Source organism: Bemisia tabaci, chromosome 2 (genome assembly GCF_918797505.1).
Source record: "Bemisia tabaci chromosome 2, PGI_BMITA_v3".
Lineage (NCBI taxonomy): Eukaryota > Metazoa > Arthropoda > Insecta > Hemiptera > Aleyrodidae > Bemisia > Bemisia tabaci.
The window spans coordinates 64,378,534-64,403,199 of NC_092794.1; the positions used below are offsets into that span (position 1 = coordinate 64,378,534).

Consider the following 24,666-nt stretch of genomic DNA (forward strand, 5'->3'; position numbering starts at 1 on the left):
ATAAAGTCAATACTGACGATTTACTAAAGTTCTCCTTTGATTTTGGCGAAATTGGTGTGATAAAGTATTGAAGTACTTTTCCCCGCTTCGTAAATCTAAAACTCACCGTAATAGGTAGCCTCAGTGACTCAGCCGCAGTCTCAGATTCGTTTGCGCAGGGTTTCAATATTTTCTTGAAAGCCGCCTTGATTCCGTTATAGAAATCTCGCTGCATCTGATAGAGAACATGTAAATCTACAAGAAAATATCGAAAAAATAATGGTTATGAAACATCGTTACGGAAATGTTTTTTGGTATTTGTTCGTTGAAAATGGTTAAAATCAACAAGATTTATTATTCTGAAGCCAAGTTTTTGCGCCAGATACCATCATGAAATCGGATAACATAACTGAAACTACAAAACGCTAAACTAACTATAAAAAACTGATGCGGAATATTTTGTGCAAAAAGAACAGAGGAGAGGGTGCGTTACTGTTTGTCACGAAGTAACATGAATTTACCGACAAGAAATTTCTTCTTTAATCAAGAATGCTTTTTCTGAAGCAGGTCTCTGTTGGATATAACAAAGAACTTTACTCTGGGTGCTTAAGCATCGTTTCTACTTGTTTCACGAAACCTCTTGGATTCAAATTCAAGAAGATTTTTGCTTAAAAGAAGTCATTTTTTTCTGCAAAGTGTGTCCAAACGGAGAATCCCTACAGCAAACTGACTTCTTCTGTGAAAATGCGTTCACGCCACACAGACGCACGAGACGATATTCCAACATTAGGAACACAGAGTTTGCAATTGGATCTTTAATTTGATCCTGAATCCTGTGATCCTTTTTATATTTTTATTATTCATAAAAATCAACCCTTAAAAATAATAAACGCATTTACTCAAAAGAGGCTATACCTAAATATCCAACTTCTAAAGTAGATAGGCTTATCGACGGTGTAAGTCGGCAATCGCATAACTCGTTTGCGGTGTCTGAAAATCTCCGTCTCTTTGTTATTTTTTTACAAGAGAACAAATTGACATCATTCCTTGAAGTTTTTGCAGAATTTTCTTCGCATACAGAAAAAAAATTGCTGCAGTTTTAAAGAATAGCCGTTGAGTAGTTTTCCGTTTAAAAAATAAAGTATGATAGGAAGTCTGCGACGTCGCAAATCGAGTTATGTGATTGCCGACTTACACCGTCGTTATATTCCGTCAATGCGTGCAAACATTTTTCGCCACACAGTGAATTTATTAAGTTTAAAAGGTTTTACAATTAGAAACCTCAAGGCATATTTAAAAATGTTACATGGATCTAAGACAAAACATAAACTTACTAGAGCTGTCCAGCCATAGATCGGCAAAACTCTGCTCGATCGCCAAGTTCGATGCGTCTTTTTGGAGTTTGACTCTTTCTTGCACAGCTTCTGTGTAGTTCGAACCGAAATGAATCAATCCGTATGTTTTACCGGTTCGATAGTCCAGAATCGCGTTGTCTAAATTTGAATATTCGTGCTGCGAAAAAAAAAAACATTGATATTTCAATTTTTGGGGACCTATGATAGGTGTTATATTTCAAATTTCGCATCTTAGTCGGGAAAGAAGTTGCAGCGGTTGTGAATTGAACTATGACGCTTGAATAGACGATATTAGCAGATCCCTCTCGGTTTTGAGATTGTTCTCTCCTGTTTTTCTAGCTATTTAACTCTACTAACATCCCCATTTAAAAACACCTGTAGCGCACTTTAAAAGGACCCATTAAATTTTTATCTTTTTACTCCCAATCCTAAGTAACACAGTGCAACGAAAATATTGAAATTAAATTGCAATTTTATTTCAATTAAATTGTAGTTTTTTTACCATTCAATTGCAATATTTTCACATACTTTAGTCGATTTATGCCGATTTTAGACAATCAACAAAATGAGCTCCATGTGTCAGAAAGATGGGCAATGCAATGCAAAATTGCAACTTGTTTCAATTTTATTGCAATAAGTTGCAAGATATGGGGCCCCTTCAAATAGGAGCTAGGCAATATACACAACACTCAGTGGAATTGAAATATTTTTACAATGTAATTGCTACTTATTGCAATCTGTGCTACTTGAGAGGATGAAAGGAATCGGGGAAGGAATGGAAGGAAGAGAGAGAGAGAGAGGAAGATGTAAAAAATGGAAGTTTGGAAGGAGGGGGGAAGATGGGATGATGGAAACGGAGAGAGAGAGAGCGAGAGAATGAAAAATGGAAAATTTTAGCAAAAATCAAAGGTCGATGCAGCTGTGTCACAGTGACGCATTATTAAATGTCGTCAAGTGCAGGTACTTCATTCCACATACTAGATAAATATGTTCAATCTTTCACTGACCATATTTAGAGAATTTCCAGTTTAATTTAATATATCTTTTTTAAAACATTTATTTTTCTCGTGATTGAAGATTCTAGGGCGTGCATTCGTGATTTCAAGTCAGACAGGTTTTGCTAGTTCTATAAAAGAAAACTTGACTCGGTAAAAATTTGAATCTAAATGATGCGACAAAAATTGGGTTTTGACATTCAAAGTTTATATACCTTGTGATTCTTAAGTCCTATACTCGAAATAATATTTTCTTAAAAAATTCTGCTCAGCACGTTCATGTCGTAGACCCTTCAATTTCATTTTTTATTAAAATTCCAATTAAATGAGGAAAAATAAAGGCGAAAATCCATTTTGTCACCTGAAATCCTTATTAGATGAGTGGATTTTTGAACTAGCTTTTGAAGTAGCTATCTACTGCATGGTTCAATCAACGCAACGCTCTACATTTTAAAAATTCTCTACTCTGTATCACCGAGAGTCATTTCAGTGTCAATTAGGGGCCGTCCATAAATTACGTGTAGTAATTTTTTCAATTTTTCTGCACTCACTCATCCTTTGTAACGCGATCGTAATGCTGGTCCAGACACCCTCAAAATATACTAATTACGAAACATTTGCCTTAACACCCTCACTTTTTACTATAAAAAATTCGAGAGAAATCTTCTCTCTGAAAACGGGGGGAAGGAGAATGCATGTATTAATTGAAGGGCTCTGTATTTTAAGAAACGAGAAAGTATGAGGCAAAAACTAATAAATAAAACTCACAAAGAAAAAAGTTGAAATCCAGTATGTGCGTACTGTTACGTAAGCTGAGCTTCACACCCTTTCACCCCCTGGCACGTTCGGTGCAGTGGCGTGGCGTGAATTGCGATCTATCGATTGTTATGCCATTTAAACCTATGGAAAAGGATCGATAAACAGGGTGTTCGCAGCGAACACCTTAATAATCGATTCTTTACCATAGGTTTAAGGGGCATAACAATCGATATATCGCAATTCACGCCACGCCACTGGTTCGGTCACAAAATTATGGAGACCCACCAACCCCCTAGAGTGTTATGTAATTTTTGAACAGCCTCTCATCCTGATATTTGACATGAAGCAATCCACAACAGGTGCATCATGCATTCGCTAAAATGATTTTTATTCAAATTTTAAACGTTAAAACGAGTATTTTTAAGCGTTTGAACTCTCTGCATCATTACTTTTAATCGTCCCTTTTTCATAGGTCAGAAGTAAGCGGAAAAATACGCACCAATCTGTAGTCTCGTCCTTGTATTTCTTTGATGAACGCACAGCTGATGGTGATATTGTCTTCAAATATACACCGGTCTGTAGGATACACCTTCGGGCAATTGATTAAACTATTGTCAAGCTCACTGTTGACCACGCCAAAAGCCAAATGTCGTGGGTCGTGACCAACGGCTAACGAGAAAAATACGCTCACAATAATTGGTAACATGAAAGTAAAAAGTAACATTCTGAAACAAAAAAGGAAAAATAATCTGTAATGATCAACCTTAGACCATACGTACCGATAGCTTTTTTTTATGAAGAATGCGTTCTGGCCATTTTTAGGGTATCTCACTAGAGTCTCAGCGCACTTTTCTAAAATTGATAGGTATGAGATATGGTCTTACTTTTACAAACAAACAAACAAACAAACAAACAAACAAACAAACAACAAACAAACAAACAAACAAGAAACAAAAAATTGAGAAAATTTCATATTTTTTAAACATTAACCTTTTAATCCTTTTGGTGCAAAATTTCTGTTTTGTTAAAAGTACCTCCATCCTGTAGAATTCAAACAAGCAGTTCCAACGCCAAAGCGTTGGGGGGCGCTTCTTTGACAAATCATATTATTACCAGTTTATACACCCGATGACTGACGAAGATTGAAATTAAAGTGGGAATCTCTAACCGTTAAACCCTTCAAATCCTCAGGTCGACCGCGAAGATCTGAAAATTTGCTCAAGCGCTTTGTGCAGTTTGTGCCGAATTACGATAGGTGATGCATGGAAACATAAAGGATGCACTGTAAATCAGACGACGGGAAAGAGCGGCGGAACGTCTAAAGCTGGTGCGTCAACGCGATCTAGCGGACAGCGGCGTCGCGACGCCGCGAGGTAGGGCGCACAGGGGGGGAGCGCGGCCGCGTGAAGAGGAGCGCAGCGGCGGGGAGGGGAAGCGCGGCTCCCGGCCAGCGGCGACATCGGCGCTGGACCCATATTCACGGCGTGAACAATCTGCCAGGCAGCGCTGATGTCTCCGCTAACTGGAGTTGGGGGTCCTTATCAGAGACAAGAGACCCTCCACTGGCCTCCTAGCGACAGGTGGAAGCTTTTACTTTCGGGGTTTCAACAATTCCTTATGGACAATTATGAGCGAGCAACAGTCATCACCCTATTTTCGGCTGTTGACTTACCTACATGGTCGATGATGAGCTTCGGATGACGTCATAAGCCAAACAACTTTCCCAAACGTCGGCCATTTTCGGCTTGTTTGCGAAACGAAACTGCCAACACGTTGTTGAACATCAACCATGTAGGTAAGTCAACAGTAGAATGCTGAAGTCCCGAAAGTAAAAGCTTCCACCATAGCCAAGTTACTAGTGGAGGGTCTCTTGTCTCTGGTCCTTATTCATTCTCTTGGTCCATGACATAACCTTAAACCTTCAGCTCAATGCCGCAAACAGCTGACGTGTCGATGCTGCGCTAAGAAAATGAACCAATCACAAAGTAGCACAGTAATACGTCACTAAAATGAAGAGATCACGTGACTGTTCGTAATATTTTCAAATCGATCTGAAAGTACTGCCTCGGATATAAGCATTTAAAGCATAAGGAGGCCCTAAAATAATTTAACCAGGTAATACGTCCGTGCGAGATTCTTATGTCAAAAGCAAAACATTTCACGAAAATGTTTACGAATACCAAGAGCAGAACAATCTCCAAATTTTCCCGGGTGTACCAGAATGGCGTCATTACCCATAAGGCAAAAGGTTATGTAGTATAGTACATGTTACATCGGGGGAGTCGAACGGCTGGAAAGGGCGCATCTGGTACCCAGAAGCGCCCAATAAACTGTTCAGTATTTGTAAGTAAATCATAGAACCATTTTAATAATGAAATACGTAAATCCAACGCCGGTAACGAGGCTGTTAACGTCTTTTAATTCTATCGTTTGGTTTCCCTGTGTTTTTTTGGACCGCTTATACATGTTAACGAGAAACTAGTTAAATGTAATTAATTATACTCTAATTGAGAACGATAACGCCTAGTGGAGGTAATCAAATAAATGTTGCTGAGCAGGTGTGGTAAATAAAAAAGCGTTACTTCGGGCTACCGTTCACCGTAGCTGATACGATGTAGTCACATCTTTGCTGCCGTTTTGAGGAAAAACGCCCCATGAACATTCGAACGTTGCCAAATTTTCTCCAATAAAATGTATGTTTTTAAGTAATGTTAAGAATATTTTTCTTAAACATTTTCAGATAATTCAGATGAATTTCGAGTGAAATTCTCTGAGAAATTATATGAAAAATATTGACAAGTTTCTTACCACAAAATTCGTATTTTACGGAAATACTTTTGGCAACGTCTGAAAGCCCATACGGCGTTTTTACTTAGCACGGCAGTATGCCTAAGGCTTATTATTATTCAAATTCCATCATCCGTATCCTAGTCGGAGAAACACATCTCGAGTCACTTTTTTAGTCTAAAATCCACAAGATCATACCGTGGGACCCTTTGAAGTGGAGGTCAAAATGAGGAAGTAAGACAAAGCACACACTGTGTCTATTCACATTTTATTAGAAGCTTCTTTGTGCTCAGAATTCATAATATCAGGATCAAGTATTTTAATTATGCATTTTCTTTCAAACTTACGGTATATTCCTCATCAGCAAGTAGATATTCTTTAAAAATTGTGCCTTAAACCTAGATGTATTAAAATTACTATTGTTTTGTAGTGGCATGGTTGGTTTTGCAGCTCCTCGGGAGAAAAAACTAGAATCCTGAAAAGAAAAGAAAGAAATATTGAAAATAGCCTCAAAAACACTGCAGGATCTTGTTGTTTTTCCTCGTGATTTCCCATATTTACATATCCACAATGCGCAAAAGTTTATCAAAGCAAAAATAGGTGTTAAACTTTTCGAAGCAAACGGACTCTATATTGGGAGAGTGTGTCTGTCTGTTTAAGAAAATTATTGTCTTTTATAATTAACTGGAGGTTTCTGCCTTAATTTTTCATCAAAATAGAGTGGTTTTACGCACTTTAAGGCCTAAGAATTTCATTCCACTAAAGATGTTAGTCTGTCTGCAGATAAAAGAAAACCTCTAAATGTCGAATGGAGATTTTTCGACTCGTGTCTATCCTGGAAGAAAATCTCAACCATTCTCATCTGATTTCGTATGCGTCCGTGTGACTTACACGCACGTTACCAGTCCTAAACTACAACTTACAAGTGATATTTTTTTATTTATTTTTTTTAACCCTCTGCACAAAAAGACATATTGCTCAAACATTTCCAATTAATGCACATTTTGATGATAGATTTAAATAGTTGACGAAGGTTTTTTTTCACTGTGAAGTCCTTACGAGTCGAAGTTGACTTCGCATTGAAAGAATGAATAATGAGACAGCCACAATCCTCGTAGTTCACTCACCTTAATCTCGAATTGTATGTGTACTCTCTGATCAAGGAAAAACTGGAAATCAATCGATGGATCAATTTAAGTTCGGTTTTTTCTCCTTCTTTTTTGCGCTCTTTGTCCAGTCTTACCCACTTCAAGCTTAGGTGTGCCTCAAGAAAAAACACAAAAGAAAACATTGACCTAATAGAATCGCGATTGTTCAATTACGGACTTACCCATTTGAATTCTTTAGCAGCTTCATCCCGTCGACATAAAGCTAAAAAGACATCCTCCAAATTATTCGTGTTATGATCTTCTAATAATTTGTTCGGACTGTCTTCTGCTAGGAGCTTGCCATACCGCATTAGACCAATCTAAAACACACGCATTAATTGTCTTACAACACAAAGATAATGGCACTGATTTTTGCTGTGAATAAACTAAACCTTATGAAGAGCATTTATTAATCGAAAAGTTTTCGAGCAATCGAAAAAATTTAAGTTTCAATTGAAAGAAAACTCTCAAGGTCCTTTTTTCGACTTTCTTTATTTAAAGGTGTAACTAGGTTATTTTGCTAGAGACGGCCTGACTCTCCTATCAGGGGAGAGAGTCCGGTGGGAACCTGGAAAATTTTTGAAATTTCAACTCCAAAAAAGCGCGTTCCGACGCGTCCGTGACGCACATTTTCCGTTTCTTTTCGCGCACAAATTACGTCGTTTTAAGTATTTTCCGCTCAAAATTTGTTCGGATTGTTACAACGAGTTACCTACATTGCGTCAAAGATTTATCTCTGACGAGGATTTTTTCCACCTTATAGAATTTCTAGCGGGAGATCAGATGATACGATTTTCAATTCCAGGGGGCTAGGTTCCCCCTGGCTACATCCATGCATTTATTCCACCACTGCTATTGATATTCACACTGAAAAAAAAGTAGCTTGGCTCAAGCATGATAATTCTTGAATTTGCCGCCAAGGATTTTTTTTTAACTTGCTTTAAGCTGAATTTTTCTTGATACAAGAAAAATCATGCTTGGGTCAAGCAAAAAAGTAGTTCATATTAACCAGCGAAATTCTTGATTTAAGAAGAAATACTTCTTGGCGGCAAATTTAAGATTCTTCTTTTTCAGTGCAATATTGCCAATTTTTACACAATCGCATGGGAAAGATGAGAATTTTAGGTGAGCTCGATTTTTCCCTGGGCCCAAAAATAAACCTTAGAGGAATTTTTCAACGTTATGTCTCATGATCGGTATCGAGTCACGTCATAAAGGTAAGCAAGATGCATACATTGTTGGATTCGCATTATGACGTGCTTCATTTTCACATTTCTCAATAGACGAATATATATTTATATGTATCCCGTCTCATCTATGAATAATCAATCATTGTTTACCATGTGAGGTATTCCACATTGCCTTTAACTGTATCATCTAATGAGCTTACAGTGTCGTCAGGTTTGCTAATGGAGCTCCATTACAAAGCTGAGATTTGCGATTCGTAGGTCCATTTTTCTTCACAAGATGCTTAAATGGCCAAAAATTATCGGTAAACTTTTAAAGGTAAAAAATAGTAGCGTGAAAATTTTGAGCCAAACGATGCATTCTTTTTTCTCTAGTTTTACCGGATTTTTACTGCAAGCTTGTCACGTGCCCTAGGTGGCTTTTTTCAACACAAAAATTGCGATAGTCTGAAATTAAGTTTGCAATTTTTTTACGATTTTAGGCGATAAAATCGCTAGGATCATCAACATTTGAGTGATTATCCTCGATCTTGTAACAATTTTATCTCTACACAATCGCATTCGATAAAATCGAAATTTCATCTCAATTTATCGCGATTTTTTGTTCGATAATATTCCGATACGTCGCTGTCGATACAATCGCGATTTTATTGCAATTTTATGTAATTAAATTGCAATTTTTTATCCAATGATATTTCAAAAAACGACGTCGACAAAATTGCGATACGTTTTCCGATCAAAGTGCAACTTGTCGCGATCACTAGCTGCTTCTTGGGGCTGCACAGACAAATACCCGCTACAATTATCTGTAAGGAAAACCCACAATAAACCGCAAGAAACTCTCATTTGCTCCAAAATATACGTTTCGAATGATTTCAAGTCGTGGAAAGGCAGCAAATCTCGTGAGATGATCTTACAATCTACGAGTGGCTGATTCGACAGCCTTGTCCCTATTCGTATGAAAATGCTCCAAGGATCCCCGATAAGTTCCGCCGCAGTTCTTAGGTTTCCCACATCGTTTTCCGTTCATTTTTCCTCGACCGATAAGAATGAATCGGTGCAATCAGCAGATTTATGTGCGTATAATCTGAGCGAGAAGAACGAAAACTCGTGTAAACTTGGTACTCAGCTATGTAAAACATAGCTTTCCGAAGGGTAAAACACGGCGAGCGACTGCTATATGAATAGCAGCGCGTACGCATATATCGATTATCGAGGACTTGAAATGATAGGAAGCCACACATTCATCAAGGAGATGATTAACTCTCGCAGAGCCGATGATATGCTGTATGAAATGGAGCGTTGCTTGCTCCTCAATTATTCCCAATTTTGTCTCGAATGGTGGCACAATGTTTCATTTTCATCCTTTTCATGATGGCTAGGCGCACGGACTGCATAACGTCTGCTCACGATTACTCCGAATACAGAGGCGGATCCAGAAATTTGGCAACACCAGATTTCCTCCATTTAAATCTATGCTAAATAATTGATTCTTGTCGGAGCACCTGGCCCCTCCAAAGATCGATACATTACCATAGGTTTAAATATAGAAAAGACAATGTTGCCAATTTGCTGGGTCTGCCAATGTGAATATTATTTACGCACAATTCACTTTTTGGCAACGTTATACCTTCCGGAAATTTAGACAAAATAGAGGAGAAGTTGAACACGGCAGAAAACGAATGGCAAATTTTACCAAAAGTATGGTAAATTCTATCGGCTATCCCAGAAAAACATACCTGGCTACTCTAATAACCTCAAAAAGACATTACTGAAGGTCTCATAACGAAAATTCTTCAAATTGCATTTTCTTACCGTGTGTGCTTGTCTTGCTTCTTCTATATAGTGAGTTGTAATTATTATTGTTTTTCCTTCCTTTGCCATTTCGACTAGTCTTTCCCATATACTGCAAAGAAAAAAAATGTAAAAGCGTATGAACAACAGACGTACATTTTCAATTTGAAAAACTTACATTTTCAATTTACACACAATTGGATCGAATTTAGTCATAAGGAACAGCAACTTAATCACATAACCGCCGAATGGTTTTTATTGTTTTCATCGAAGAAAAAATCCAGATGGTTCGTTTGAAAGCTCTTTATAGTTTTCAAGCGAAAAAAATATTATAGGCGTGAGCCATAGAAGTTTCATGTGTGACAAAAGTTAATTCCATCAGTGCAGGAAAGACTAATTAGCTCCTTTCTGCAAAATGTGATCCAAACTGTAATCTATGTATAACATACCCTTAAGAATAATTTGTCTAATTGAAGACTGCCAAAAATATTAATTTGAAACTTCTGTTCTTGCTTATAGAGTGTTGGCTCCTTAAAATAAAGTTTTCAGTTCAATCAGGAACTTTAATTAATGAACACACGCCCGCGTCACGTGCCAAACATAAACCATGATAAACCATATAAAGCGTAATGCAGTCAGTGTGGGCGAAAGAAGCGCGCCTTCAATTGACAGCGTATGCAATACGGACAACCATTAAGCACGAATAGTTGCATCAAGGAGTTATTAACAGGTGCTGCGTCCGTTGGCCGAGATATGAAAGCGAAAAGTCATTCGCTCACTCTCTATTCCCATGGATTGTCGAAAAGTGTCACACATGACATGATCACACTGAATTTTTCAAAAATTATTTTTGGCAAAAGCAGGAAGAAAAACCATTGAAATTTTCAGAATTTCTATTATTGAATCAAATAACATTTTGGAGCCACCGGCAGGGCTGGATTTTCCTACTTGCCGCCCATGGGCCGCCTGTATTTTGCCGCCCCCTTCTCATTCGTTTTAAACATCAATAAAAACCATCAAGTGAACGTGTCAGCGGGGGAGGGGTGCATAAGACGCGTTTACTCGTGTTGAACACATTTTTTGGAAAAGCCGTGTCAACACTACCAGCAAAAGGTCACGGAACTTTGCGCGGAAGTCAAGTTTCGTAAACCTATCTCTAATGGACAAGGCCTTCCATTCAAAAGAAATGAACGAAAAAATTATGAAAGAACAAACACAAAATTTGGTTTAATGATTTTAACTTCCGCCGCCGCGCCGCGCATACCGCACCGTGTTTCGCGCAATGCGTGAAGTATTCACGCAGTCTTGTAGGCGCTATGCGTTTCACGCTGACCGCACTGTGTTTGGCGCAATGCGTGAAGTATTCACGCAGTCTTGTAGGCGCTATCCGTTTCACGCTGACCACAATAACCGCACTGTGTTTGATGCAATGCGTGAAGTGTTCGTGCAGTCTTGTGGGGGCTAATATCGTCACCTTCCAGGCAAAGTATCACAAGCGCCATGCGACGTTTAAAAATTTTCGCCGCCATTATATTTTTTTACAGAGAAATTGTTCAACGAAGCTGTCCGAAAATTTCACTAAATATTCTTTGTGCTACCGATAAAAGTTAGTGAAATTTCCAAACGGATTCAACCAACAATTTCTCAGTAAAGAAATAAAATGGCGGCGGAAATTTTTAAACGTCGCATGGCGCTTGTGATACTTTGCCTGGAAGGTGACGATATGTGTTACATGCCGATTGCCGCGCCGAGGGCTTCTCCTTTTCATCTCAAGTCCTCGTCATCATTTCTCCCTAAGTCGCGCCGTTCCAGACCAAATTGTGTGTTTGGTTTCTCTCTTAGCTCGACTAATTAAATGTGCTGTCTCTTGTATCAGTGAAAGACGACAAAATTAGAAATTACTATACTCTCAGGAAATGAGAGATTGTGTAGCCTTTTCTCGTTTGTAATTTTTTTTTTCTAAATCCAATTTTTTTTACACCTAAAAAAAAAATTGCAAAATGTGCCGCCCCCTGGATTTGCCGCCATGGGCCGCTGCCCTTGTGGCCACCCCATTAATCCGGCCCTGATTACCGTGAAGATTCATGAGGTCACTGAAATAAAGCAAGAGACATTTGATGTGTTAATGTGTACCTTTTACTCAGGACCGGATCCAGACCCACCGTAGGTTCGTCTAAAATCAGAAGAGATGGATTGTGAAGTAAAGCTACGGCTAGAGAGACTCTCCTTTGCTGTCCACCACTGAAAGAGAAGACGAGAGGAATGTAAATCATTGATCAATTAAAAGATATTAAGTAATTAAATGATAGTAATAAAGTGTATAAACGGAACTTATTCTAGAACGACATCGACCGTGAAACCTCCAAACCACCTATCTCGATTTGCGACGTTGCAGACTTCCTATTCATATTTTATTTTTCAAATGGAGAACCTCTTAACGTCAATCGAGGGGTTTGGAGGACGAGGCGCATAAGTGCAGTTTTTGCTATTTCGAAAAATATGTGTTTGAAGTTTCGAAATTACATGGATCCTTACGGCGGAAAGAAAGTTTAAATTGACTTTTTGATGTTTAAAAATTGGATATTACCAGTGAATTTTTCACAGAAAATGCATTAAGACTGGTTTTATACTTGAAATCATTAATATCTCAATTTTTTTTTAAAAAAAAAAGTGCACTTATGTTCTTCCAACATCTTAATTCTTCTTCCAAACCACCTATCTCGGTTTGCGACGTTGCAGACTTCCTATCCATATTTTATTTTTCAAATGGAGAACTTCTCAACGTCAATAATTGAGGAGCTTGGAGAACGAGGCGCATAAGAGCAGTTTTTGCTATTTCGAGAAATACCTACGTGTTTGAAGTTTTAAAATCACATGGATCCTTATGGTGGAGAGAAAGTTCAAACTGAATTTCAGATGTTTAGAAATTGGAATTTGAGAGCGAATTTTTCACAGAATATGCATCAAGACCAGTTTTACTTGAAATCATTAATAGATCAGTTTTTTTTCAAAAACTGCACTGATACGCCTTGTTCTCCAAGCCACTCAATTCTTAAAAACTTCCGTGATTTTTCCTCTCCGTGAAGCAAATTCTGAAAATATTTAAAGGAATGATGTTGAATTGCCCTTCTTTGAAACGCAGGAAAATAGGAGCGGATATTTTTAAACACCGCAGACGAGATGGTTTGGCAATATCAACGTCGGTATATTCATCACGCGTAGCTTTACATTATTTCATTTTCAAGTCTATGATGTAGAATTCCTTCGAATAATCCCAATTTATAGACACCTCGTCGAGTAGGCACGTGCGCAATTGTGCGGGTGTGAGGCTGGTTCCCATCAAAAGCGCTCACTTCAGCAAAATATGAAAAGAAAAAGCGCATCGATTTTAATTAAGATATTCAGTCAGAATCTGTGAACTCGCCACAATAAGAGCGCTACATTGTTCACAAATTAATTGATCATGGCTCTAATGAGTCTGTGTTTACGGAGGTCCATTAAAATTACAATTAATTGATGGTTCTCAGCCTCCGCGTTTGGCGCTCTTCTCATCTTCTTCCTCACTTCCCAGAGAGGTGTGACATTCCGTTTTTTATGAGTTTGTTTTATTAGTTTAGGTAACATTTAGCGGGTGGGCTCTTCTCAGCTTAAAGGTTAAGGTTAGGTTAGGTAAGTTAAGGTAAGGTAAGGTTAGGGCTCAAGGTAACAATAATAGTGCTCCGAATATTGCAAATAATCCCTTGTTTGCAAATAATACAAAATTTTCACATTCGAGAAATATGTGAATGAAAGAAAAATGTCTCTGGGCAACGCCTCTCCGCCTTTTTTATTCAAAAGTTACTCAATTTGATTGTCTTTGTGGCCGTCCATAGAAAAAGGAACCATGTCTACTAGCGACAAATTTTCAAAAGAGCTATTTTTACCGAGTGAGGCCGATTGATCAGATTTTGACGAAAAACTCTCTGCAATATGGCCTAAAGAATGCTTCAGTGCTTTATTGGTTCATCCTTGTGATAGTAAAAGGGGTGTCGATGCATTGTTATAAATTTTTTTTTTTACCCTGGAAATGACAGAATAGAATTTCGAATCGCTTTTACTCGATACGTTTTTGAACTGGAAACTCCAATCCAGCATATCTCCATCCGATGCGGTGTAGCTCTTATTTTTGGGCACATAAATATTAGCCTAGAATTTTTATACATATGTATAGAACATTCTTAATACATGTCTGAATGAACCCTCTCCTCTCCGATGAACGGTCGCATTTTGATTATTTTAAATATTGCATTCTATGCAAGGTCTCCAAATTGTGCGATGAATGTGCATATTGTCCATGGGTTTAAATGGGGATTCGAATTTCCATCCTCCTCCCAAAGTCGGAGATGGCAACAGGCCAGTGGCGTGGCGTGCTTTGCGATATATCGAATGATCTGCCATTTAAACCTATGGAAAAGTATCGATAAACAGGGTGTTTGCAGCGAACACCTTAATAATCGATTATTTACCATACGTTCAAATGGAGGAATATCGATAATCGATCATTCACGCCACGCCACTGCAACAGGCGCTTACCTGAGATCTGAGATAAGCCTTGTAATAGGTGGAAGTTGAAGCATCTGAACCAGAGTGTCGACTCGAAATCGAATTTCACGGTCGCTGAGCCCGAAAACGTAGCCATAGTAGGTGAACACCTCTTGCATGCTCAGCTGGAAGTGGAGGGCCAGCTCCTGCGAAAATAATTAGCGAGTTTATTGCCGGCCATTCAATTGAGTGTCGATTGTTGACTGTTGAGAGCAAACTTTATCACGCGATCGTATCGTCAGACGCCGACTTGACACGTTTCTGGCTCCCATCGGTCGTTCTTAAGGTAAACTGGGGTCACTAGGGCAACGCAGATCGTTCCTAACCATCGCTAATCGTGCACAGACCCAGCTCCATGGCTACTCATAGAATGAAATCGTCGTTTCTCACGTAAAAGGACGCAACTAAATTTTAAAGATGATAAATTGAAGGGCTTGGAGGACAAGGCGCAAAAACTGCAGTTTTTGCTATGTCGAAAAATATTTGTTTGAAGTTTCCAAATTGCATGGATCCTCACGGCGGAAAGAAAGTTTAAATTGACCTTTTGACGCTTAAAAATTGGATTTTACCAGTGAATTTTTCACAGAATTTGCATTAAGACTGGTTTTATACTTGAAATCATTAATATCTTAATTTTTAAAAAGTGCACTTATGCTCTTTTTCCTCCAAGCCCCTTAATTGTTGTTTCCCAAATAAATGAACGTAACTCGATTTCAAGGCTGCAAAATTGATTCGAACAACTCAATTTTTTACGAGAGTGTAAGTGTGCAATTTGTATCCAAAAGTGCGCCGATTTTTTTAGGGAAATTGGAGGGAAAATCTTTTGGGTTCTCACTGAAATGTACAGAATTTTACGGAAACTTGCTGAATTTTTCAGTTTTTACGTGAAATTTTCACTCCATTCTTTGCTAAATTTTCAACAGCTTCCCGATAAAGGTACAAGGTTCTAGTGAAGACTTCGAGGTATAGTAATACAGTTACCTTATTTTGACGGGAAAATACGAAATCATCCCTCAAAAATTATATTTTTACTGGAAAACTGTTGGGTTTTTCTAATTAAAAATCTTACTAAGTTTTCTTCTGATTACATGCAAAATGTTGGACAGAAAATGTACAGTGAATTTTTTACTTAAAAAAACTCGAATTGCTTAAGTCAATTTTGCAGCATTGGGTTAGAGTTACGTTTTTTTGTGTGTAGGGAGCGACAAAGTAAGCGTTAAAGTATGATCTTCAGAGGAGAACTGACATCGCAGCAGTCGACTAGTTTCTAATGATGTTGAGCGGGCCGGGTGGTTTTGTTTACGTCTGGGAATCTGTGCTGCGACTGGTGCGCAATTGACAATGAGTTCAAGAACAGTAATTGACCAGTGGACAAGGTATGAATTATATATAGCACAACGTTACAGGTTACACGTAAATTTTACGTAGGAAGTAATGCAAACGACTACAGGCGGATAGTTCGGAAACATGAGCGGAACTAGGGTTAGCGGAAATAATAGCATCAAAATGCAATTTTGAAATTGACTTAAGAGTTTTAATGAATAAAGCGTCCATCTACTCAGTCCGCTCAACCAACCTGAGAAAATGAGAGAGATTTTGCCGAGTAGGTAAGTGAGTGATTTGGTAACTTTATTATTTTCCCTCAAACTTAACCTTTTTAAGATATTCTAAAATCCGACATCCCATCCTATCTTCATTTAGATAAAAAATTCTTCACACATTGAAAAAAAATTCTCGGCGTTTTTACCAAGGTCCGTTGGCACCTTTACCATCTCACTTTTTTTTACCAATTATTGGTAATTTTACCAAGACAGACTGGTAAACTTACCTAAAAACCGATATTTTTACTGCTTTTTTCAGGTAAGAATACTACTTTTATAGGTAATCAATTCCCGGTAACTTTGCCATTTTATCTCGGTAATTCTGCCATAGTCGATAAGAAATATTGGCGTTTTTACTAAGTTCCAGTAAAATTACCGAGAAAGTTCAATGATAATTACCAATTCCATAAATGGTAATTTTACCAAGGAAACACTGGGATCAAATAGAACCCTGAATTCTTGGTAATTTTATCCTTTTCCTAGTAAATACACCGAGATTTTTTTTTCAGTGCAGTATGCAACGTGAACTTCCTTTATGTTCAAGTCACCTTTGTCGCTTTGAAAGTTGTATCAATGAAAAATTAATTGAGAGGCAATAAACATTGTCATGCTTTGCCTCTTTGAAACGTCTCTGCATAATCTGACCACTCTGTAAAGATTTTTCCTGCTAGTTACTTGGCCACCATCCCGTTAGAACCATCAACCACCTATTGGCGCTATTTTAGTATCCACAGACATTACAGAGTACGCAGATCCATTCCTCCAAGCTTTTCAAATGTTCTGGATTTGAGGCAGGCCGAGGGAATCTGTTTATGCAAATCCACCCGTCGCACAGTGGATCGAGTCAATCACAGAGGTCGGACAATTGGACATGGAATTTTTGACTAAAACTGTAAATTTTGACGTTTATTTCGTCACATTTGGAATTTCAAGGGGTGTTTCGGGAGGAAAATTTCACGAGAAAACCAATGAAACCACTTTCAGGACCTCAAAATTGTGTATAAACGGAGTTATAAGCTTTTAAAGTTTCAAAATTTTGTCCGACCTCTCTTATCGACTCGATTCTCTGTGCGTCGATTTCGTGAAAAGTCGTCTCTACCGGGATCCAAACCCGGTACTTATTGACCCGGAGTCAGACGCGCTATAACTACTAGGCCGACTTAGCCAGCTCATGCTATGACGTCATAAAATCATTCTTAGTAACCCCCCCTTCCCTCCCCAAACGATAAAACGCATTTAAATCCGCTTTACAACAAATGAGGACTTTTGAAATGATCTGATTAAAAATACGTCCGAAATAGAATCGGTGTGCCCGTCATGATTGAGGATTATCCGTTCCAAAATGAAGGTTACTTTCTTGTGCAAATGCCCTTGTTACGAAGAGCAAACTCCCTGCCTCTCAATTTTCATAATACGCCTCAGAAATGTCTATTCTGATTTTCTTGAGATAAACCGTTTTTGTCTGTGATTTAACGCAAAAAATGAAAAAAATCCAAGAATGAAGAAGAATAAGTAGGTATTGAAGAAAAAGTTGAAACTGAAATATGAAATGACATATCTTTCGATGCGAACACTTTAGAAGAGAGCAGAGAATTGAGACAAAAGCATGTTTTTTAATCAGTATTGCAACTAATTGGATCTTGCTTAGTGTCACTAAAATTAGCTGAATGCGATTGTAATGTTCACCTCTGACCGTCGACAGATTGACTGGCGGTTCAGCTGCACAATGACTTAACTGACTCAATGATTTTAAAATCTTTGCTTACACTTAATTTTTTGAAATTAAATGAAATTTTGCAAAATAAAATTATAAACATTTGTAACGAATTTGTACCTAATCAAATTTTGAAAATTTAAGTTCACTCCCTATTCCGGGAAAATAAAACCCTTCGGTCAAGGGAGAATTTCAAAAATTTATAAACGTTTTACTCGTTGACTCTTTGAATAGAAATGTTTTAAAGAGATATTGTACGAAAATTTTTAAACGAAAGAAACGAAGATAAGACCTTGTGTGCCTCCTTTCAAGTAAAGCAACGCATTTGAATAATTACCCTTGGAAAAAAATGTCAGCAACTTATTTGTATTTTAGAATATTACAGGTGAGCTAGGATATTATTCTTATCGAACGTAACTTAAATTCTTTTCTTTACCCCATTGATTTTCTAAATTGCGTTTTCTACGCTCTTAATCAAAGGGCTGTAAAAAGAGGGCAAATAGCGAATTACTTAGTCAGTAATTTTACCTGTGGCATGAATCCGACATCTTTAAGTCTTCTGGCTTTTAGTCGTACGGATCCATCATCAAGTCGACTTCTTCCTATTATGCAACTAAGAAGAGTTGTTTTACCACAGCCGCTAGGCCCCAAAAGTCCATATCTGAAATAAAATAAATCAGTCAACTTTAAAAAACATATATAGATAAACGCAATCTTGAATTGCAATCATGCGAAACCACATCAACAACACTCATTAAAATATGATTTAAAAAAGGTCCCATATTTTTACCGAAGCCCTTCATACTCCATTTTTTCTCATTCTGAAATCTTTATTTTTCGATTGTTCCTGTTTACTGTGTCTCATCTTTTCTTTAAGGGATACGGCTGTAAGCGTGGATATCGTCTATATGATTTAAAAAAGGTCCCATATTTTTACCGAAGCCTTCATACTCCATTTTTTCTCATTCTGAAATCTTTATTTTTCGATTGTTCCCTTGTTTAGCTGTGTCTCTATCTTTTCTTTAAGGGATAACGAGCTGTAAGCGTGGATTATTTTTGTTTTAATTTTTCCTCTCCTTCTTACTCTTCTTCTTGTTTTCTTATTTTCTTGTTTTCTTCTTATTCCTTCCTCCGCACTTATGCCTCGTAGAATTGCGCAAAATTAAGGTGTTAAACACCATCTGAATTTTAAGACTGTTGCATCATGTACTCACACGAGACGACTAGAAATTGATATCTTTCCAGGTTGAAGAGGAGTTTTGATTCAAAGTTTTGTCACTGAACAGATAGAAAGAGACAAATAACCACTGCCCAAAAGTAAAGTAAGGGCTGTTCAAAAATACATAGATTTCTCAGTATTTAACTTTAATCAGTGTTTAAGTCAAGCGGATCAAAAATTAATACTCGGATGTGTTATATGCTCTAGGGACGTTCACTTCTGTACACTCCCAGTAATCACGGATTTACGTTGCCATTGCTGTCAAATTTTGTCGAAAGTTGTTTGACTTTCAACAGTCTAGCTTATTAGAGGCACAGCAAAAGAGGCGGTTATAGGACATTTCGGCAACGATGTTTTGTCCGCGCACCTGTTTTTTTCCAGTAGTTTACGTAAAGGCGTTTTTTCGGAAGGGAAGTTTTGGTCCACTTACCACATGAGACCCAAAACTAATTGGTCCACATGTAAATACAAACGACAACTGCTTACGACGTTTTTGAATGAAAATGTTTAATGTCTTGGAAGAATGGGGGTTTGCTTGTATTTTTTTTTTTGTTTTTTTTTTTTTTTTTTTGTTCCAACGGAGAAAAATATATAATTGAGATTTTTGGTAAAAATGAGGGAGCGTATTTCCCATGAGAGAAAATTCACTAAAACTCTCTACACCCCTTTGGTGCAACATTACTTAATCATCTTTCAAGAAAATCCCATATTTTTATACCTGAACTGGAAAACCTTTTGTTTTGCCTCAGCTAAAGGATCTCATATTTTTCCTGTGCATGATAAATTCGCTTCGGCACTGGTTTGCCGCAACGCTTCGAGCTACTATTTCGCCATGGAAGTGTTGCACAGTATCATATGAGATCGAAGGCACCCCAACGTATCATGACTGATGACATCTTTCAAGAGCACGAAGTTCCCTCGCAAATTAAATCGAGTGACGACAACAAAAAGAGAGCGGTAGTCGAAAAACTTACTGTCCTAGTATCTGTATTTAATAACGTTTGGTATGATTTTTAACTTCATTAGAGGAACAAGTGACCTATTTAAGGAGAAATATCCTCAAATTTACCGCCGAGAAGATTTTCTTATGGGTGATTTCACGATAATAGGAATAGTCGTGTCGCCGTGGGTTATGAACGACATAGGGCAAAACGATTGAAAACCAAATTAATTAATCAATAGGAATGATGTCCCTGAACCTATCCATGCTAAAAAATATGATGAATTATTATTATATTTAATAATATGAGACTTTAAAGGCCGAAAATGTCCGGTCGGTTACGCGTCGCCAACCCCGATTTTGAAGCAAAAGAGCAATTTGCGGTAACATATCAGTACTGATCATGAACTCTTTGGCAATATTTGCTGAAAAGAGACTCTAGTGTTCAAGAAAATTGCCAGTTTGAACTGAAATGTTTATTATTGAGCGAGAAAAGTCATAAGAAAGAGGTGTCGCCACATTTGGCAACAAATTTTTGCAGTTGTATTAAGTGCAGTGTTTATCTCGCCAGATGGAGTCAGGAGTTTCAAAACTGCCATCAAATTGTTCGCTGAAGTCTTCTTGACAAAACCATTACTGATAAGTCAGTTTTTTTTACAATGAAAACTTAAATTATTATGAAAACCAGTGATTTTTACGTGTGTAGCACTAATTCCTCACTACGCAAAAACCTCAATTTAATAGTATTAAACTAAAACGAAGTCTCCAAAGTTTAGAAAACTTTTAAGGCAGCATTAATTCCACCTCATAACTCAAGAATTGCCAAGTTTCATCTTTTGTATCATCTTTAATCTCACATTTTTGAGTGTCGGTTACGCTGTGTCTGTTACGTAACCGACACAATTTGGCAGGGCCGCCATGTTTGCGTGGACCTCCAGCAGTCCCGCGGAAAGCGCTGATACCTGATTCAATGGCTTGTTTATCAATCACTTTAACTTTGCACTGAATCAAAATAGAGCGTGCCAAAGCTGGAAAAAGGAAGTTTAATACCTTTAGAATGAGGTAATGAAATCCTGTTAAAATCGGTGCACTTTTATTTCTCAGGTATTTCACATTTTAACTATTCCTGTTATCGTGAAATCACCCTTATGAGTTAATAAAGAAAATAATGTTTTCTTGAAGAGGAAAATATGCTTTTATAAAAAGGAAAGTCACTTACATCAAGCAGAAACCCGCTTTTGTTCACCTATTTTATTCTTGATTCAAAATAAAATCTCCTTGACGGCATACTCAAGAATGTTCCTTTACCTCTCTTATTTCGACTTATTTTGCAAGAAAAGTTCCGTACTCTTAAAGGATGCCTGTCATTCTTATTGTTGGTATGTTGGAGAGCCTTCAATTTCGTATAATACTGTACAACATCTCTATTGTGAAATAGTGAAGCGCCGTGGCACGTGGCACGCTGCGGCGCGGCCAGCCAGCCAGCAGGGAACGCGCATTGGCGCCTACAAACCTAAGGGATACCTTAAGCATTACGCAATGCGGGAAGTGTCTGCTTAGGTTTGTAGGCGCCAGTGCGCGTTTCGTGGTGGCAGCACTTCGCATCACTCCGCTTTATGCCAGGGCCTATTATTTAAACTCGCGGAGTCCGCGTTTTCCAACTCATGATTTTTATATGTTTGCACACTCTGCATGGATTATTTTAATTTAAATTGATAAAAAAAAATGTATATGAAAGGAAAATTTAATGTGTGTTTTGTAAATATTAAGGTGTTTCCTTGTCGTATTTAATGATTTTCAAAGCACATTAATTTTTTCTTTTATATTTTGTGCTTTTATTGTGCTGCAGCGTGGTGTGAGCGCAACCAAACGCTCAAAATAGGACGTATTTGACTCTGAAAGATCGATGTACAAATGGGCTAAAACCGAAGATTGCGTGCTTCTCGGTTTTTTCCCTCTTTTATTCATTTGTGCATAGTTTCTTTCGCCGCAACTACTGCTCATTGACTTTAATGTCGATGCCATCGCTTGGAAAAGGTTTTACAAATATTTGCCACATTTTAAAAATTTAAATGTTTTTAAAATAAAGTAATATTTTCATTAAAAAAAATTATTTATAAGGTTTATTTTTCATCGAAAATTTCAAGGATGGAAATAAAACCACATATTCACCCATGACAATTTAAATAGATTGATCAAAAGAAGGAAATAACATTTCATTTAAAAAATGAGGCACCACAACAACTCTTCCGTCTCTCTCAATTTTCTCATTTCATTATTGGCAATATAATTTTACATACGGACTAAAATATGACACTTGGACTAAGTCACTGTTGTTTAGTTCACACGTGGACGTAAACTACTGGACAAAACAGGTGTGCGGACAAAAAATCGTTGACGGTATGCCCTGAAACCAAAGAGGCGTTCACAAAAATTAAGTGAGGGGCTTGGACGTCAAGGCTCATATAGGTATCAGTGCAGTTTTTGAAAAAATTGAGGTATTAATGATTGCGAGTAAAACTAGTCTGAATGCATATTCTGTGAAAAATTCGCTCCCAAATTCCAATTTTTAAGCATCAAAAAGTCAATTTGAATTTTCTTTCCGCCATGAGGATCCATGTAATATCGAAACTTCAAACACATATTTCTCAAAATAGCAAAAACTGCACTTATGCGCCTTGTCCTCCAAGCCCCTCAAGTGTAATTTGGTAAAATGGACCTCTAGAACAAGTCTAACTAAGTTAACCAAGTTGACCTAATTAACATGTTTTTTCTTCACATTTTCGCAAGAAAAACGAATGGTACAACAGAAAGCCTGCAGAAATCGACCCTTCTACATGATTTACCGCGTTTGACCTGAATTGCCTGACTAAAAATTTTACTTGCGTAGTTAACGGTCACAATATCTCATTTGGCGAAAACCCGAATTTTTTTTTATCTGCGTTTTACGTGACTCTAAAACACGTTCGTTTTATTAGATTTTTCTGCGAGTGAAATAATACGAGCTTTAAATGCATCTGGTCCTGACCATTTCCTTCAGTTTAAAACTCGTGCAAGCGACTAGACTAAACGCCTCATTCCAATGACGGGACAGCACGGCAAGGTGGCCTTCTAACCTCACATACTGCCGTGCAAGTGAAGAACGCCGTATGAACATTTAAATGTTGCAATATTTCCTCATACATAAACATTTTATTTTGCAGTAAAGTTACAGATATTTTTTCCCTTGGAATCCCAAACGTTACTTTCAGATAGCAATTTTCAAGAACTCTCGAAGATTTGTAAAAAAAAAATCATTTTTCAGGAAACCGCGTTTGGATATTTTTCGACGTATGGTCAGGTGACAATAACGCGGAAAGGTATTTTTAAAAAATCTACTTTTTAAGAGATATTAACAGTTTTGTTCAATCATAAAAAAGTACATAATAGTAGGTCGTTAAAGAGTTTGTTGGTACTTTTTTTTACTAAAATTGTTACTTCGTGATTATTTTAAAAATTACCCACAAGAGAATTAGAGTACCTATAAGTCGGGAGAGTATGGAAATGTCTAAATATGGTTCTTAGGGTCCAAAAAGGCAGCCAACCGTCTAAACAAACACGTCACACAAAACACTAAAAAAGTCTACTGAGACTAAAAAATCGAAAAACGAACATATTTAGGGAAAAAAAACAAAAAAAAGAAACAAAAGAAAAAGAAAAAGAAATCTGTGTGATGTAAAGAGGCATTTGGCAACGTCTCAATGTTCATATGGCGTTCCTTTTGAGCACGGCAGTTGACCAGCGTGCTCGGAGGTCGGTAGTTTACTAGTTCAATGAAACTGCGGTGATCCATCGATCTAATCAAAAGTCAGAATTTGCGTAAAGGACGATCAATGTGCCCTTTAGGGTGACGTCACATATGCAGAACCATAAAAAGACTCTTTCGGTGCACTGAATTTGAGACAATTAGCTCACTCGGACTTCAGTTTACGACATGGAACTACTGTTCCTGACTAATTCTAGAAACAACGAGGGCCATCGCTTTACTTATGCAGATGGATGCTTGCATGGATGAGTTTTGAATCATAGTTCCATACGGCAAAATAGGGCTCACCTGCACAAACATAAGAATACTTCGATAATGGAAATCACAAAAAATGTATCTTAATTTCCAACGTTGCAGATTTATGGGCACATTTTCATTTCTCGAAAGGAAGCCGACCATAGTTATTTCTTGACTTTTTTGCCTAAATTTTCCTCAACCTGCGAAGAATATTTTTAGGAGCATAAAATAATGCTCATTGAATTTTCTTCGAAAGAATAAGACAATACCTGATGGAAATTCAAAGGGAAGGAACAAAGAGTCTGTGGAAATGCCTTGCATGTAATATCATCAGCCCCTAGTAGTGCAGTAAAGCAGTGGCGTAGCGTGAATTGCGATTCGATTGTTATGCCATTTGAACCTATGGTAAAGAATCGATTATTAAGGTGTTCGATGCGAACACCCTGTTTATCGATCCTTTTCCATAGGTTTAAATGACATAACAATCGATATATCGCTATTCATGCCACGCCACTGGGTAAAGTAAAAGTAAAAAATACAGCCCGAATAACTTATCTGAGTTATT

General features: G+C 37.6%; 1 protein-coding gene across 1 annotated transcript in view; it reads right to left on the bottom strand.

Moving 5' to 3' along the window:
* The window catches only part of LOC109039548 (ABC transporter G family member 20), a 49,939-nt gene that overhangs the window by 6,639 nt on the left and 18,634 nt on the right, over window positions 1–24,666 (bottom strand). The window contains exons 3-11 of the mRNA XM_072296053.1: window positions 18,429–18,561; window positions 14,577–14,731; window positions 12,138–12,245; window positions 10,026–10,116; window positions 7,206–7,343; window positions 6,223–6,350; window positions 3,588–3,813; window positions 1,314–1,491; window positions 107–234 (exon numbers count right to left, since the gene is read on the bottom strand). Of these exons, the coding sequence (XP_072152154.1) occupies window positions 107–234; window positions 1,314–1,491; window positions 3,588–3,813; window positions 6,223–6,350; window positions 7,206–7,343; window positions 10,026–10,116; window positions 12,138–12,245; window positions 14,577–14,731; window positions 18,429–18,561 (1,285 nt within the window). The remainder of the gene's footprint in view (window positions 1–106; window positions 235–1,313; window positions 1,492–3,587; window positions 3,814–6,222; window positions 6,351–7,205; window positions 7,344–10,025; window positions 10,117–12,137; window positions 12,246–14,576; window positions 14,732–18,428; window positions 18,562–24,666) is intronic.